Source organism: Emys orbicularis, chromosome 12, assembly GCF_028017835.1.
Source record: "Emys orbicularis isolate rEmyOrb1 chromosome 12, rEmyOrb1.hap1, whole genome shotgun sequence".
NCBI lineage: Eukaryota > Metazoa > Chordata > Testudines > Emydidae > Emys > Emys orbicularis.
This window is the reverse complement of record NC_088694.1, coordinates 17,445,088-17,461,387: the sequence shown is the minus strand read 5'-3', so window position 1 is coordinate 17,461,387 and position 16,300 is coordinate 17,445,088. Positions and strand designations below refer to the sequence as shown.

The 16,300-nt window shown below is 41.8% G+C and overlaps 1 protein-coding gene across 1 annotated transcript in view; it reads left to right on the top strand.

Annotated features, from left to right (window-relative positions):
• CSE1L (chromosome segregation 1 like) overlaps positions 1 to 8,781 on the top strand; it is a 35,236-nt gene extending 26,455 nt beyond the window's left edge. Inside the window, exons 19-25 of the mRNA XM_065414318.1 lie at positions 1,912 to 2,120; positions 2,929 to 3,026; positions 3,219 to 3,304; positions 4,481 to 4,562; positions 5,357 to 5,503; positions 6,336 to 6,567; positions 8,266 to 8,781. Of these exons, the coding sequence (XP_065270390.1) occupies positions 1,912 to 2,120; positions 2,929 to 3,026; positions 3,219 to 3,304; positions 4,481 to 4,562; positions 5,357 to 5,503; positions 6,336 to 6,567; positions 8,266 to 8,355 (944 nt within the window). The 3' untranslated portion in view covers positions 8,356 to 8,781. The remainder of the gene's footprint in view (positions 1 to 1,911; positions 2,121 to 2,928; positions 3,027 to 3,218; positions 3,305 to 4,480; positions 4,563 to 5,356; positions 5,504 to 6,335; positions 6,568 to 8,265) is intronic.
• The last annotated feature ends 7,519 nt before the right edge of the window (positions 8,782 to 16,300 follow it).

The following is a 16,300-nucleotide window of genomic DNA, read 5'->3' as shown; positions in this document are numbered from 1 at the left end:
ACGTGATTAACTCAAAAAAATTAATTGCAGTTTTAATTGCACTGTTAAAAAAACAACTGAAATTTATTAAATATTTTAGATGTTCTACAATTCATATATATTGTATTCTGTGTTGTAATTGAAATCAAAGTGTATATTATTTTGGATTACAAATATTTGCACTAAAAATTATAAAATAAATAGTATTTTTCAATTCACCTCATACAAGTACTGTAGTGCAATCTTTGTCATGAAAGTGAAAACTTACAAAGGTAGATTTTTTTTTTTTTTTTACATAACTGCACTCAAACAAACAACGTAAAACTTCAGAGCCTACAAGTCCACTCAGTCCTACTTCTTGCTCAGCCAATTGCTAAAACAAACATTTGTTTTAATTTACAGGAGATAATGCTGCCCTTGTCTTATTTAAAATGTCACCAGAAAGTGAGAACAGGCATTTGCATGGCACTTTTGTAGCCGGCATTGCAAGGTATTTATGTGCCAGATATGCTAAATATTTGTATGCCCTTTCATCTTTCAGCCACCATTCCAGAGGACATGCTTCCTTGCTGATGACGCTCGTTAAAAAGAAATGCGTTAATTAAATTTGTGCATGATCTCCTTGGGGGAGAATTGTATGTCTCCTGCTGATTTACCCGCATTCTGACATATATTTCATGTTATAGCAGTCTCGGATGATGACCCAGCACACACTGTTCATTTTAAGAACACTTTCACTGCAGATTTGACAAAACGCAAAGAAGGTACCAATGTGAGATTTCTAAAGATAGCTACAGCACTCGACCCAAGGTTTAAGAATCTTAAGTGCCTTCCAAAATCTGAGAGGATCGAGGTTTGGAGCATACTTTTGGAAGCCTTTAAAGAGCAACACTCCGATGCGGAAACTGCAAAACCCAAACCATCAAAAAAGAAAATCAACCTTCTGCTGGTGACATCTGAGTCAGATAATGAAAATGAACTTTGGATTGTTACCAAGTAGAATCCGTCATTAGCATGTCCCCTGGAATGGTGGTTGAAGCATGAAGGGACATATGAATCTTTAGCGGATCTGGCACGTAAATATCTTGTGACGCCGGCTACAACTGTGCCATGAGAACGCCTGTTCTCACTTTCAGGTGACATTGTAAACAAGAAGCAGGCAGCATTATCTCCCTAAAATGTAAACAAACGTGTTTGTCTGAGTGATTGGCTGAACAAGAAGTGGGACTGAGTGGACTTGCAGGCTCTAAAATTTTACATTGTTTGTTTTATTTTTGAATGCAGTATTTTTGTACATAATTCTACATTTGTACGTTCAACTTTCATAATAGAGATTGCATTACAATACTTGTAATAGGTGAATTGAAAAATACTATTTCTTTTGTTTTTTTACAGTGCAAATACTTGTAATCAAAAATAAATATAAAGTGAGCACTGTACACTTGGTATTCTGTGTTGTAGTTGTAATCCAATATATTTGAAAATGTAGAAAACATCCAAAAATATTTAAATGGTATTCTATTGTTTAACAGTGCGATTAATCGTGATTAATATTTTTAATGGCACGATTAATCGCGATTAATTTTTTTTAATTGTTTGACAGCCCTACTTACTACTCTTACCCCCGAATCATCCTACCAGTTTTTGCAGCTTTCTAACATCTACATAGTCTTCAAGTTTTTCTCCTCTCTGTGAAAGATTGACAAATGGAGAAAATTTGAATTTGACTATACACAAAGTGCTTGCAAATGTATACAATAAGTAAATGTGGGGGCAGAAAAGCTTTTTTTCCTAGGTTTCATTACAGGGATCTTAGGTGTTACTTGTAACAATAGTAGGTTTAAAAATAATTTAGACAGAAATATGTTTGTATGAATTGATAGTGACCCTTTCAACTGTGTGTAAATGTCATTTTCTACTCCCTCATAACAGAGTTTATTCCATACGTGTTTCAAGTGATGTCTTTGCTATTGGAAATACATAAAAATGACATCCCGTCATCCTACATGGCATTGTTTCCTCATCTCCTCCAGCCAGTACTGTGGGAAAGGACAGGAAACATTCCTCCTTTGGTGAGACTCCTCCAGGCATACTTAGAGAAGGGTGCCAATACAATAGCAAGTGCTGCAGCTGACAAAATTGTAAGTTGGGTTAATTTGACTGCAACATGCCTATCACTGCATTTTTTAATTCAGACAAATGAGATACTGACACACTTTCCAAAGCTTAACAAATTTAGTAGGTAGCAAGATTAATGCAGAGTTTTTACTCCCTTTGTAAACTCAAACTTCTCATATAGTAAACTGAAGAATAATGTACACAACACAATGTACACTGCACATCCTCTTCATTCTATTTTTCTTTATTGATGGCAACCACTCCGTCACACAGCTAACCATTGTAGATGCAGAATTCTTGTGCCCAGACCCTGCTGCTCTTGGCAGGCAAATAGATTTTCCCAGTTCTGCTAGTGAGATGGGAGAAGCTGGAGCCTCTCAGTAGAGCTCTGGAACAGGAAAGGACAAAGATTTCTCCCAGAAAGAGCATTGGAATGGTGAGGAACAAATATGCCCCCCATGCTTCTCCCTGCAACTTCCAGCAGCAGATTTGTCCTGCGTGTCATGACCCTCCATCACCACCCAGCTTCACAGAGTCAGGCCTGAGCAGATAATGCCATTGAACAGGCAGGCAGCCATGTTCTGAATTAGCTTTGGCTTTCAAGTAGTTTTCAAAGTTAGCTCTAACTCTTGAACACTTGGTTCCATCAATGTCCTTTTGCTAAATCTTTTTGTCCCTAACTGCAAAAATGAAATTGTCTGTTAGATTGATTGATTTGATTCTCCTTGATATACTTTTTAGGAAAATAGGTGCATGACTTTTGCTAGTTCTCATCATATCTGCTAAGTCACACCAGAGAAAAATGCTGTCTTTCATTTGTTTCACTTACAGCCTGGATTATTAGGTGTGTTCCAGAAGCTGATTGCCTCTAAAGCTAATGACCATCAAGGATTCTATCTTCTCAACAGTATTATAGAGCATATGCCTCCGTGAGTATAACTGCGTGAAACTAGGGTTCAAGCCTAATTACTGAAGACCAGACATATTTATGTACTTTGAAAGATACCAGTGCTAAATTCAATCAAATGTCATAATTTTAAATTAAACTCTTATATACGCTTTCTATAAAACTACATTAGCAAGATACAGTTGTAACTTGAATAATTGTTTTAAATTTCTAGAGAATCAGTTGACCAGTACAGGAAGCAAATCTTCATTCTACTATTCCAAAGACTGCAAAATTCCAAAACAACAAAGTTTATCAAAAGTAAGTTTTGTGCCATATATGAATTCTGATATACAGAAATCCCTATAACTTGGAACACAAAAAGTGACTGGATGAACTTACCATAGGGAAGAATCCTGCAGTGGCTAAGGGGGATGAGTACATGACCTAACAGGTCTTTTGCATCTCGAACTTCTGTGATTTATACCAACTTATTTCTATTAGCGAACAAAAACTACATCTTGAGGCAGTTAAGGCTGCACTCCATCCATCCAAAATAAGGGAAATAAGAAGTTATGGGGAAAGACTTGTGTGTGTTCCTTTCCACCTTCATATTGCTGACACCACTATTGATAAAACACTCCATAAGACTTTTCATTTTCATCTCAAATTGATACTGAGAAGCAATATATATTCCAGCTTCATCAAACTTGCACTCTAAATACAGAAATTTTACAGTGACCCGATGTGCTTGTATGTCAATTATATCAACAGATCAGCACATAGGACTCTCACATTTCATGCATTTGGGACGTTATTCTGCCTTAACACAGCTGTGGTCATCGTTAGGGTTTTGCGTTACACAAGCAAATTGTATGGCAAATAACTGAAATGTGTTTTGGTGATTTACACCATAATTTAGAGAGTATCATAGTTACTCAGTATATAATCTTGTGTTCTTTCACTATGTAAATAATACAATATGCCACAAAATCTTTAGTCTTGTAGTTAAATGTGTGTCTTTGGCAGGAATGAGAATGGTATGATTGTTATAACAACCTACATCAAACTGAAATTAAGTGATTTTCCTAACAGCCACATAGGAAAGAGGGTTGACAGTTGTTGTGTTACAATTGCCATAATTCTTAGTTTATCTAATTATGGCAGGAGCTTGAACACATTGCATGAGAAAATCAATCTTTGTTCATTTCTTTTTAGATATCTAAAATTGTACCCTGTGCATAACTTTTTGAACAAATCTCGATAACTGGAATGAAGCTAGTTCCTATAACTAAAATTTTACATTCTTTGGATCACCATTTCTAATCCTATCAAAAAATGCCACTTTTTGAAATCAGATGTCTTATGCCAGGTTGAGTAGTAATGGTGCAGTCTGTTTCTCATTCTAAAGCTAGTTCAGAGAATTCTCTTGTTATACAATAGTATGTACAAATATTCTTTAGATAGTTTTTTAACTTGATCCTTTTCTTTCAATAGGTTTCCTAGTCTTCATTAATTTGTACTGTGTAAAATATGGGGCGTTAGCACTTCAAGAAATATTTGACAGCATACAGCCAAAGTTAGTATCATTCTTACTTAAGACTTTTGTATATTTACTACTTGTAAGTGGGAAATAGTTGGTCTGCTACTTAAAAATCAGAAAACAAGTACTTGTCCCTTCAACTAAATAGTCATTTTATTCCCCCCCATCCTGGAGGAGGGGTTATCCGCTGAGATTTCTGCTACCATATCAAAGGCTCCATGTAGCAGTAATACTTTCTTCTGCTGAGACTGGCTGATTGTGATTTCCTCCTGAATCATTCTGATTGTCTGAGTATCTGCCAAAGAGTGTCTCCTGAAGAGGGCAAGAGGTATTCCCTGTTTCGCCTCGATCCATGGGAAGAGCGTGCTGCCTACACACAATTTCCAGCTTGGGTCCTCTGGGAATGCTCTGTCATGCTAGATTCCACATTTTTGTATGGTTTTTTGATGCCTCTTGTTGCTGTCCTTATTTGTTCTCTAAGACTGGGTAGTTCTCATATCCTCTAGTCTTTCTTTTCTTCCTAGCGTATCTAACTTACTTTTCCATGTAATTTCTATTGAATGAACTCGTTAGATCACTTCACTGATGATCGTGGGGAATTGTGAAGTTTGATTCTGTTCCTGTTAGGAAATTAAACTTGGCTTGGTTTGGATTTTTGAATGAACCCATTTCAGGTCACCTCAGTGATGGCATAGCATTGCTTTTCTTTAGATCGCTCCCTGAAGATTACATACAGTTTTAGTATATGTTTATTTTAAATATAATTGGCGGATTTTTCCCCTTCACCATTTTTATTTATACTTATTTTTCTGTTTATAACATCACAATAGGATGTTTGGAATGGTTTTGGAGAAAATTATAATTCCTGAAATACAGAAAGTATCTGGACAAGTAGAGAAGAAAATCTGTGCTGTTGGTATTACTAAAATACTAACGGAGTGTCCTCCCATGATGGACACAGAATACACAAAACTGTGGTAAGTGCAGAACAACTCCTGAAGGTTTGTTGGTGAAGATACTGAGTGTTGCTTATACAATTGAACTAATCAAATCCCTTTTAAAAAAAATAAAATGTCTTTTTGTGGTCTTAGATATGCTTGCTGCAATATGGAGTGAGTGTTCAGGCCTGTTTGCTGTTACTAAGAGAGATATTATACTGCTTCCAGAGCAGATGTCAGTATTGTTTTGAAACTTATCTGACAGGGATGCAGCATTGGACAGGTCAGCTAGGACCCTGCTTGAGAGAATATTACTTTCCTTTACCTTTGCATTACTTATGAAAAATCAAGCCAGGTTTTGACTCATTGGTCTTCAGAATGGCAATATAATTGAGCCTATATATAACTTTCGTTCTGATGTTGCCATTGTTCCATTAATAAAATTCTTGTTTGCCATCAAGCCTCGTAGAAATTCCATTGTCCAAATGGCAAGTAACTTAAGTTATATTTAAAATGATTTGATCTCAATGTTAGAATATTAGGAAAAAATTCAATGGCAGCATGAATGGAGTAGTCTAAAAGAGTTGCTTTCCTTAGACACTTTAAGAGAACTTGAGACAATCCAAGATGAATACATTCTCCATCTCTTTAATAAGAGCATCCAAGTTGTGCCTGTAAATTTTTGTGCACATCCATTACACCTACACAGCCCATATTTGCACAAGTCAGGACGCAATCTATGAACACCTGGCCCTTTGTTAGTTCTCACTCAGGTTCAGATAAATTTGAGTTTTCAGTATTCTTTTAAAATCCATCCATGCTGACATAATGTGTGTCTATTTTGGTTTTATCCTCCTTCGTCCTGTTGTAGGACTCCTTTACTGCAGGCTCTAATTGGTCTCTTTGAACTGCCTGAAGATGATACCATCCCTGATGAAGAACACTTCATTGATATAGAAGATACCCCAGGATACCAGACTGCATTCTCTCAGCTTGCCTTTGCTGGGAAAAAAGAACATGATCCTGTGGGTCAAATGGTGAACAATCCTAAAATCCACCTGGCACAGTCTCTTCACAAACTATCTACTGCATGTCCAGGCAGGGTAGGTAACAGTTAATGTAAGGCACATTAATCTCCGTTTCTACAGAGAGAAGATACCCTTTTGACAACGGATTTCTTTTGTGCAAGTTGTCTTGCTAGCCAGAAAAACTGAGTGGATGTTTCATTTAGTTTGCAACTGAAGTATTTTTCTGTAAGGTATATTTTGCTAGGCTAATAAGGGCCCAAATACTTCTGTTGGATTCTGAGAAGAGTTTAAAATGTTGTCACCTCTTAGGGTAAACTATCTTCTCTTGGTAAAAGGGTGGGTTGGGGGGGAGGGGGGGAAACTATTCTGAATTAGATTCTAATGCATTTATTGGTCTTCTGGGGAAGATGATGCCTGGACTGGAAGCAGAATCCAGAGAAAAAATGCCACTAATGAGTTAAATAGAATGGTAAAGCTCCAAATCAGTGTCTTCAGCTATGTCAGTGGTTTTCAAACTTTTTTTCTGGGGACTCAGTTGAATAAAATTGTTGATGCCTGCAACCCAATGGAGCTGGGGATGAGGGGTTTGGGGTGTGGGAGAGGGTTGGAGTGCGGGGGTGAGGGCTGCAGGCTGGGGCCGGGAATGAGGGGTGCAGGGTGTGGGAGGGGGCTCTGGGCTGGGGAAGGGGGTGGGGAATGGGGTCAGGGCTCTGGGCTGTGGGTGCAGGCTCTGGGGTGGGGATGGGGGGCTTGGGGTGCAAGAAGGGGTTCAAGGTTTGGGGAGGCTCAGGGCTGGGGCAGGGGATTGGAGCACGGGGTTGGGGCGTGGACTTGCCTCCGGCGGTTCCTGGTCAGCAGCACAGCCGGGGTGCAGAGGCAGGCTTCCCGCCTGTTCTGGCACCGTGGACCGTGCTGCGCCCCAGAAGCAGCCAGCAACAGGTCCAACTCCTAGGCGGAGGTGCACAACTCTCGCACACAGGCACCGTCCCCCCTTCTCCCCCAGCTCCCATTGGCCGGAAATTGGAGTGCAGAGCCAGTGCTCGAGGTGGGGGCAGCGCGCAGAGCCCTGTGTCCCCCCTGCCTAGAAGCCAGACCCGCTGCTGGCCGCTTCCGGGGTGCAGCGCGGTGTTGGAAAAGGTAGGCACTAGCCTGCCTTAGCTGGGCAGCACTGCCGAAGGGACTTTTAACGGCCCGGTCGGTGATGCTGACCAGAGCAAGGCGACCCAGTACTGAGTCACGACCCACGGTTTGAAAAACACTAAGCTGTGTTACTGTTGGCATGGAAAACACCTTTTCAGGATGAAGAGTCTCGTGCCTGGACATACTAATAGGCTGCAGTTAAAAATACCTTAGACCATATAATATTTTTAAGTTTTCATAACTCTTAGTAGTCTTCAAGATTTCTGAGGAAGAGAGAGATCAGGGTACAGCCTACTGTGTAAGGCACCTGATTTTTGTACTTGGTTTGTTTTCATTTTTCACATTCTACTCAAACTGGTAATACAACAATATAAGCGAAGCTGCTCATGTTAATTTCAATTTCAAGGTGCAGTATTGAAAAATGCTGGGAATTAAGATCTCTGATACTAATCTCTTGTGCTGGCAGACACTGGCATGTCTGTTGCAGGAAGTGCTTTCACATTGCAAAACTCCTTGTGTCAGGACTTCAGTTAGCGCCGTACCTTATACCCTCAGACTGATGCAATCCTGAAATATAGTGGTATTTGGTTAGTGCATACACATATTAATGCCTCTGTCTTATTTATGTTTAAGGTTCCATCAATGCTGAGTACTAGTCTGAATGCAGAAGCCTTGCAGTATCTCCAAGGATACCTCCAAGCCGCAAGTGTAACGCTGCTCTGAATTGCATGTTTGACAAGCAAGATGGAAAACTGTTTGTTTAAAAAGAAAATTGACACTGACTTTCTTTTAAGCAGAGCTCAGACAAAATGAAGTTGCTACTTCAAAATGTATTGCAGAATTCATCTTGTAAAAGATATTAAATGTTGCTTTAAGCAGAAATGGAAAATTAGGTGGTTCATGTGATCATAAATAAAGAGGCAGCTAACTTCCATTTCCATTTTAATTTCAAAGAGAATAGTAACAGCAGTTTATCGTGTGGCATTGATTTGAGTTCTGCATCTGCAGTGTTTGGATAATATTTTGAAATGTATGGAGAGCACTGGCTATAGAAACTCACTTTCTGTCACTAAACTTCCTTTTCATTTTGATGTTGTCATTTGTATTTCTTTTGTGTCTTTCTTTAAACTGTCTAAATTGTGAATAAATAAGAAACACTTGTTTAAAATGTCTAGAAACGTGCATTTACTGTTGTAAGGTAATCTAATAATCAGAAAATAACTAAAATTTAGTACAGATAATAATAGTGGGACTTCAAAGTTTTGGAGGTTTCTTTGGGGGGTTTTTTGGTGCTTCTAACTCTAAGCACCCTTCAAAACAAAACTAAAAATATATTTGGAGGAAAATTCAAATCAAGGTATTGCTCTTTTAGTAATAAAAATAGAAGTAGGAAGCAGTAATTGTGCTTATAAAGCACCCCTTCTTTTTCGGCAATGATTAATAGCATAATGTAGTAAAAACATAACAAAAACCACCATCTTAAAATTTTAAATAAAACTAGTAGATTCTTTTCTTTAAATGGGTTTTTACTAATGCATTGTACTAAAATTGCAGTCATATAAAACAGTTCTTGTGCACTTGATTAAAGTGTTTTTTCCCATCCCTTCAAATTTATATTGAAAAAATTGAAATTTGTGGTTTTTAATTTTAGGTGCATCTCAGTCTATGCCTAACTTTGACATGCACTTATGATCATGCATGCAAATGTACGGTTAAATGCTCCGCTCATTTGTATTCTCAAATGCCCAATTTGCACGCCCATAACTTCTGAAAATCAGGCCCTTAGAGCACTAATACTGTAGTGAGACAAATAAAACTGGCTTTGAACTCCTGAGACTGGGATCAGGGAACTCTGCAAAAAGGAACCAGAGAGAACACCTCGGAGCTTTAACAATGTCTTGGGGTAGGGGGTGGGAGAAAGTAAACTTTTAAGGAATAAAATAAAATTTAGGGGCCTTTATGCTTGGTGGCAAATTACTGAAAGCGAAATTTCTCCTGAAGGAATCCACAGTGGCTAGGTAAATCACTCACTAAAGGAACATGGAAATACTAGTTTTAGTTTTTTTTTAATACCTTGGATAAGATGATAAATCCTCCTGCTTTTGGGGCACAAGGCAACCTTCGATAAGGGGTTTCTTCTCTTATGGACAGGAATAAACCTGCCTACTTCATAGCTTCTTCCTTCTACCTCTTGAATCATCTGGTACTGGGTATTGTCACAGACAGGATACAGTTCTATCCAAGTTCTTGTATTGCATCCATCTAAGTGCTAATGATGCATAAACAATGTGACTACCAGATGTTACGTGAGGTGCCTCCATTCACCCTCCCAGGAGGAGTATTGCATGTGGGGATGGCCTTTTTTTTTTTTTTTTTTTTTTTTTTTTTTTTTTTTGAGGAGCTGTGTGCTTTAATTTGTAAAGTCAAATTTTGAAGAGGCGTGCTTTGCACTTTAGTACAGAAAATGGTAAGTATATTGGAATAGATGGAATACTGATTTGATCTGGTTATCCCTGTGTTTCAACAAATCTGAATTATGTCCACTTCTAGAAGTTTCTAGATTGTCTGGTTATTTGTTTTGTAACTGTTTTTTCCTCTTTTTTTTGAGACCAAAGCCAAAAGGGCTGATGTAATCCTTAGAGGCATAAATAGGAATCACAAATTGGAGCAGAGATTATTTTACTTCTGTATTTGGCACTGGTGTGATCACTGCTGGAGTATTGTGTTCAGTTCTGGGTGTCAACAATTCAAGAAGAATGTTGATAGACTGGAGAGGGCTCAGAGAAGAGCCACGAGAATCATTACAGGATTGGAAAATGTGCTTTATAGTGATGGACTCAAACAGCTCAATCTATTTATATTAACAAAGAGGAACGTTTAAGGGGTGACAGTTTGTCTATAAATACCTACACTGGCAACAAATATTTAATAATGGACTCTTCAATCTAGCAGAGGAATTTATATGATCCAATGGCTGGAAGCTGAAGCTAGACAAATTCAGACAGGAAATAAGGTGTAAATTTTTAACCGTGAGTGTAATTAACCATTGGAACAACTTACCAAGGGTTGTGGTGGATTCTCCATTACTGACCGTTTTTAAATCAAGATTGGATATGTTTCTAAAATATATGCCTTAGGAATTATTTTGGGGAAGTTCTATGGCCCATTCTGCAGAAGGTTAGACAAGATAATGACAATGGTCCCTTCTGGCCTTGGAATCTATGAACTTATGAAAGTTATGTTGCGTTAAAACCACAATGTGTTTCTGACACTTTGATTGTGTATGGTTTTAAATATTAATGTTTTTACTTCTGTAGCACCTTTCATCCAAAAGTCTCAAATCACTTTACTTAACTGATTCTCCATGGCCCTTTTTTTTCTCTCCTCCCTCCCCCCCAAAGTTTCTTGCAGAAACTAAGGCAAAGAGATTAAGTAACTTGCCAAGACTAACAGTGAATCTGTAACACAGCTGGGAATAGAACCCAGGTCTCTTCATTTCCCCTCCTGGGCTTTAATCACAACACTATACTTCCTTTTTATGGCCTGGCAATTAAACAATAACCTGACAAAAGCCAGGAACCATGCATCATATTCACTTCCAAGCAGTCTATTTTGAATAATCTTATATCAGAAATGGGGCTAGGCAGGTCTTTGATAGTGTGTGTGTTTGTGTGTGTGTATATATATATATATATTGCAAGAGTGCTAATGTAAGCTGTGTGAAGCATAATTTGCAAGTTGTTTTTAACTTGCCTGGCTTACCAAACTAACAATGTACTTGAGAGGTCGTCATTCTTCAATTAAAAATTAAAACTTGTACAGAAATTGTTGTTCATTCTCCACATCTGTCCAAAGCTCCATGGTTCAAGCTGTCGGCCTACGCCACTGAAGTGGCCATGAATCGTGGTTTTCAACCTTTTTTTTTTTTTCATTTGCAGACCCCAAAAAGTTTCAAATGGAGGTGTGGAACCCTTTGGAAATCTTAAACACCCCCATGGGTCTGCAGCCCACAGGTTGAAAACTGCTGCTCTGTGGTAATGACAACCATTCCCTTAGACATAGTCTGTGGACCCCCAGGAGTCCACGGACCACAGGTTGAAAACCACTGTTATGAGAAAATAACCTTAAAATAACTTGCATGGTGCTTTACAAAATAGCTAAACAGGTTCCTTGCTTCAAAGATTTTACAATCTCGGGTAAGAGGAGAACCTTATATGGCAAGATGTTTTAAAGTAATTAAGTTAACTTTAATGATGCAGGAAGGATTATCTTTTATAATGTATATAAAAAACCCTTTCTCCCTCCAAACATTTGTTCTACTTGTTTTTACCTACAAAATGGCAGGAATACAGGGTTTGTCTCCTCTGCTTTTGCTGCCAGATTCTTTGGATGAGGACAACCAGGAAACAGGTATGTGTGCTTTCTCAGACCTCGGATGAAGGCATGCTGAATCTCTAAGGCCTGGTCTACACTAGTCTGTTATTTCGGAATTAGCCGAGTTAATTCGAAAAAAAAAAAAAGATTCTGTCCACATGACCAATCGTTTTTTTTTTAATTTAAAGGGCTCTTTAATCCGATTTCTGTACTCCACCTTGGCAAGTGGAGTAGCGCTTAAATCGAGATCGCAATCCCGGGTTAAAGGTATTGTGAATGCAATTCGACGTTATTGGCCTCCGGGAGCTATCCCAGAATGCTCCCTTGTGACCGCTCTGGACAACACTCTCAACTCCGATGCACTAGCCAGGTGGGCAGGAAAAGCCCCGGGAACTTTTGAATTTCATTTCCTGTTTGGTCACCATCAGCACAGTTCACCATCACAGGCAACCATGCAGAGTCCACCATCGCCGGAGATCACGCAGTCCCGGATTCGCAGACGAGCTCCAGCATGGTCCGAACGGGAGGTTCTGGATCTCATCGCATGTTGGGGAGACGAGTCTGTTATGGCAGAACTACGTTCCAAAAAAAGGAACGCAAATACGTACGCTAAAGTCTCCTGGGCCATGACGGAAAGAGGCTACTCCAGGGACACCGAGCAGTGTCGTACAAAAATCAAGGAGCTCTCAGGCAAGTGTACCAAAAAGCCAGGGAGGCGAATGAGCGCTCTGGGTCACGGCCCCATACATTCCGCTTCTACCGTGAGCTGCATGCAATTATGGGGGGTGACGCCACCACTACCCCTCCACTGTCCATGGACACCTGCAAGGGGGGAGTTGCACGGAGCGAGGAGAAAGAGTCATTGGAGGACGAAGAGGAGGAGGACAGTGCACAGGCGGCAAGTGGGGAATAGCCAGGAACTATTCTTAAGGCTGGAGCCAATAGCCTCCCCCCCACTCCCAAGGCGGGCTCCCGGACCATGACCCTGGAGAAAGTATTTCTGGTGAGTGAGAGCCTGATCGGAGCCACGTGGTGGGGGTTGGGGGGGAAACCCAGCGATGCTGGACTGTTCGCGTTTAATTTAAAGGGCTCATCCCTGCTCAGAGCCTTATTGGAGCCACGCGGGGGGGGGGTTGTGTGAAACAATCATCCCAGAGAGCCCACAGGCCCTCCTTTTATATGGCAAACCCACCAGGCATTGCTTGCTATGGGAAAGGGGGCCCAGCAGTTTGAGAGCACTGAAATGAATGTAGAAGAAGCAGAACCCCGCGTGCCCCTAGGCTGCCTGCAAGCTGAATTCTGTTGCCCGGCCGTGTATGATGGCTTATTCACACCGAAGTGTCCCCTTTGTTCTCTGAAATGTATCTTTTAAAATACTGTCCTCCCTTTTTCTCCTCCCCCAGGTGCAAATGTTTCAACGCGGCCCCTATCTACTCTGTCCCAGAGGCTGGTCCAGATTAGAAGGCGGAAAAAACAAACTCGGGACGACATGTTCGCCAAGCTCATGCAGTCCTCCTGCACTGATAGGGCCCAGCTGAATGCGTGGAGGCAAACAATTGAGGAGTCCTGTAAAGCATTACAGGAACACGAAGAGAGGAGGGACACGCGTGATGAGAGCAGGCAGGACGCTATGGTCAAGCTCATGGGGGAGCAAACTGACATGCTCCGCTCTATGGTGCATCTAATGCGGGAAAGGCAACAAGAACACAGACTGCCGCTGCAGCCCCTGTATAACGGCCCTTCCTCCTCCACAAGTTCCCATAGCCTCCTCACCCAGATGCCCAAGAACACGAGGCGGGAGGCTACGGGGACCCATACACTCAACCCCAGAGGATCGCCCAAGCAGCAGAAAGCTGGCATATGCGAACTTTCGATTTGGTTTCTGGACTTGTCCTTTCCTCCTCCTCCACCCCCCCAACGCTATACCCTCCCCTCCCCCGGTCTACCTTCGGATTTCTCTCAATGTGTTGTGCAACAAATAATAAAGAACAGTTTTTAAACAATTTTGACTTTATTTCCTTTCATATATATAGGGGGCAGGTAACTTCAAGAGAAACAAACACAACTGTCACACTGTACCCTGGCCAGTCATGAAACTGGCTTTCAAAGCTTCTCTGATGCGCAGCACGCCCTGCTGCGCTCTTCTAATCTCCCTGTTGACAGATATTGTGGAGCACACAACAAGCAGCAATTACAATTGGAATATTGGTTGTGCTGAGATCTAACCAAGTCAGTAAACTGCGCCGGCGCGCTTTCAAACGTCCAAAAGCACATTCTACCACCATTCTGCACTTGCTCAGCCTATAGTTGAACTGCTCCTTACTACTGTCCAGGGTGCCTGTGTACAGCTTCATGAGCCGTGGCATTAAGGGATAGGCTGGGTCCCCGAGGATAACTATAGGCATTTCAGCAACCCCAACAGTAATTTTCTGGTCTGGGAAGTAAGTCCCTTCCTGCAGCTGTTCAAACAGACCAGAGTTCCTGAAGATGCGAGCGTCATGCACCTTTCCCAGCCATCCCACGTTGATGTCGGTGAAACGTCCCTGGTGATCCACCAGTGCTTGCAGCACCATGGAAAAGTACCCCTTGTGGTTTATGTACTGGCCACCGCGGTGTGCCGGGGCCAAGATAGGGATATGCGTTCCGTCTATCGCCCCGCCACAGTTAGGGAACCCCAGCGCATTAAAACCATCCACAATGGTCTGCACATTTCCCAAAGTCACTACCCTTGATAGCAGCTGGTCAATGATTGCATTGGCTACTTGCAGCACAGCAGCCCCTACAGTAGATTTGCACACTCCAAACTGATTCCCGACTGACCGGTAGCTGTCGGGCGTTGCAAGCTTCCACAGTGCTATGGCCACTCGCTTCTCAACTGTGAGGGCTGCTCTCATTTTGGTGTCTTTGCGCATCAGGGCAGGGGACAGCAAGTCACAAAGTTCCATGAAAGTGGCCCTACGCATACGAAAGTTTCGCAGCCTCTGGGAATCATCCCAGACCTGCAACAGTATGCAGTCCCAGCAGTCTGTGCTTGTTTCCTGGGCCCAGAATCTGCATTCCACGGCATGAACCTGGCCCAATGCCACCACGATCTCCCAATCGCCACATGCCGTGCTTCTAGGAATGTCTGAGTCCATGTCCTCATCAGTATAGTAATTGCACTGTCGTCGCTTCCTCGCTCGGTTTTGCAGGTACTGCACATACTGCTGGATAATGCGCGAGGTATTTACAATGGTCAAAACTGCAGCGGAGATCTGAGCGGGCTCCATGATTGCTGCGCTATGGCGCCTGCACGGGTAATCCTGGAAAAAGGGCGCGAAACGTAGGAGGCCCGTTCGGTTCAAGATGGCAGATAAAAGGCGGTAAATGGTTGTCTTCTGTAGCTTTCATGGAGTCGGGAAGCTCGCTAGAGCTGCAGGAGCGGGAGAGCAGAGTCTGCGGCGGAGGCGTGAGCAGAGTTTGCGGCAGAAGCTGTGCAGCTCAGGTCACGATGGTCAAAAAACGGTGGGGAATTGTTGCTGTCTGTAGCTTCCATGGGAGCCCAGGACCAACAACATGGAAAAAGCGGCAGAAGCTGTGCGGCTCAGTTCACGGTGGCTGAAAAACAGCGGGGAATTGTTGCCTTCTGTAACTTGCACGGGAACCCAGGACTGACAACATGGAAAAATTAGCTAGCGATGCAAGAGCAGGAGAGCAGAGTTTGCAGCGGAAGCTGTGCTGCTCGGTTCATGGTAGCCAAAAAAAGGTGGGAAATGGTTAGATAAAAGAGTAGATAGAAAGACGAGAGGACATGCAAGGTGGATTCATAGTACCAGGAGACAGGCGGTGCACCGTACTGCACCGTCTGCTGGCAGTATGGCGTCTGCCGTAGCTTTCATGGAGGGAGGAGCGAGTGACGGCACACACCCAGAAACACCCACGAGAATGTTTTTGCTCCATCATGCACTGGGAGCTTAACGCACAATTCCAATGGGTGGCGGGGACTGCGGGAACTGTGGGATAGCTTCCCACAGTGCACCACTCCTGCATTCGATGCCAGCCTCGGTACTGTGGACGTACTCCGCCGAATTCACGCGCTTGAGTGGGGGGACACAACATCGAATGTATAAAATCGCTTCCAAAAATTCGAATAAAATAAGTTCGAATTAATTTCGTACTGTAGACGTACCCAAATTTTTTTTTTCTCTCAAGTATGTCAGATGTTTGACTTAATGCAGCGAAAAAGTTGTTTTCTTCTGGAGCTTACATTTAATAAAAATCTCTTATGACCAATAAGGATAAGTCAGTATTACTG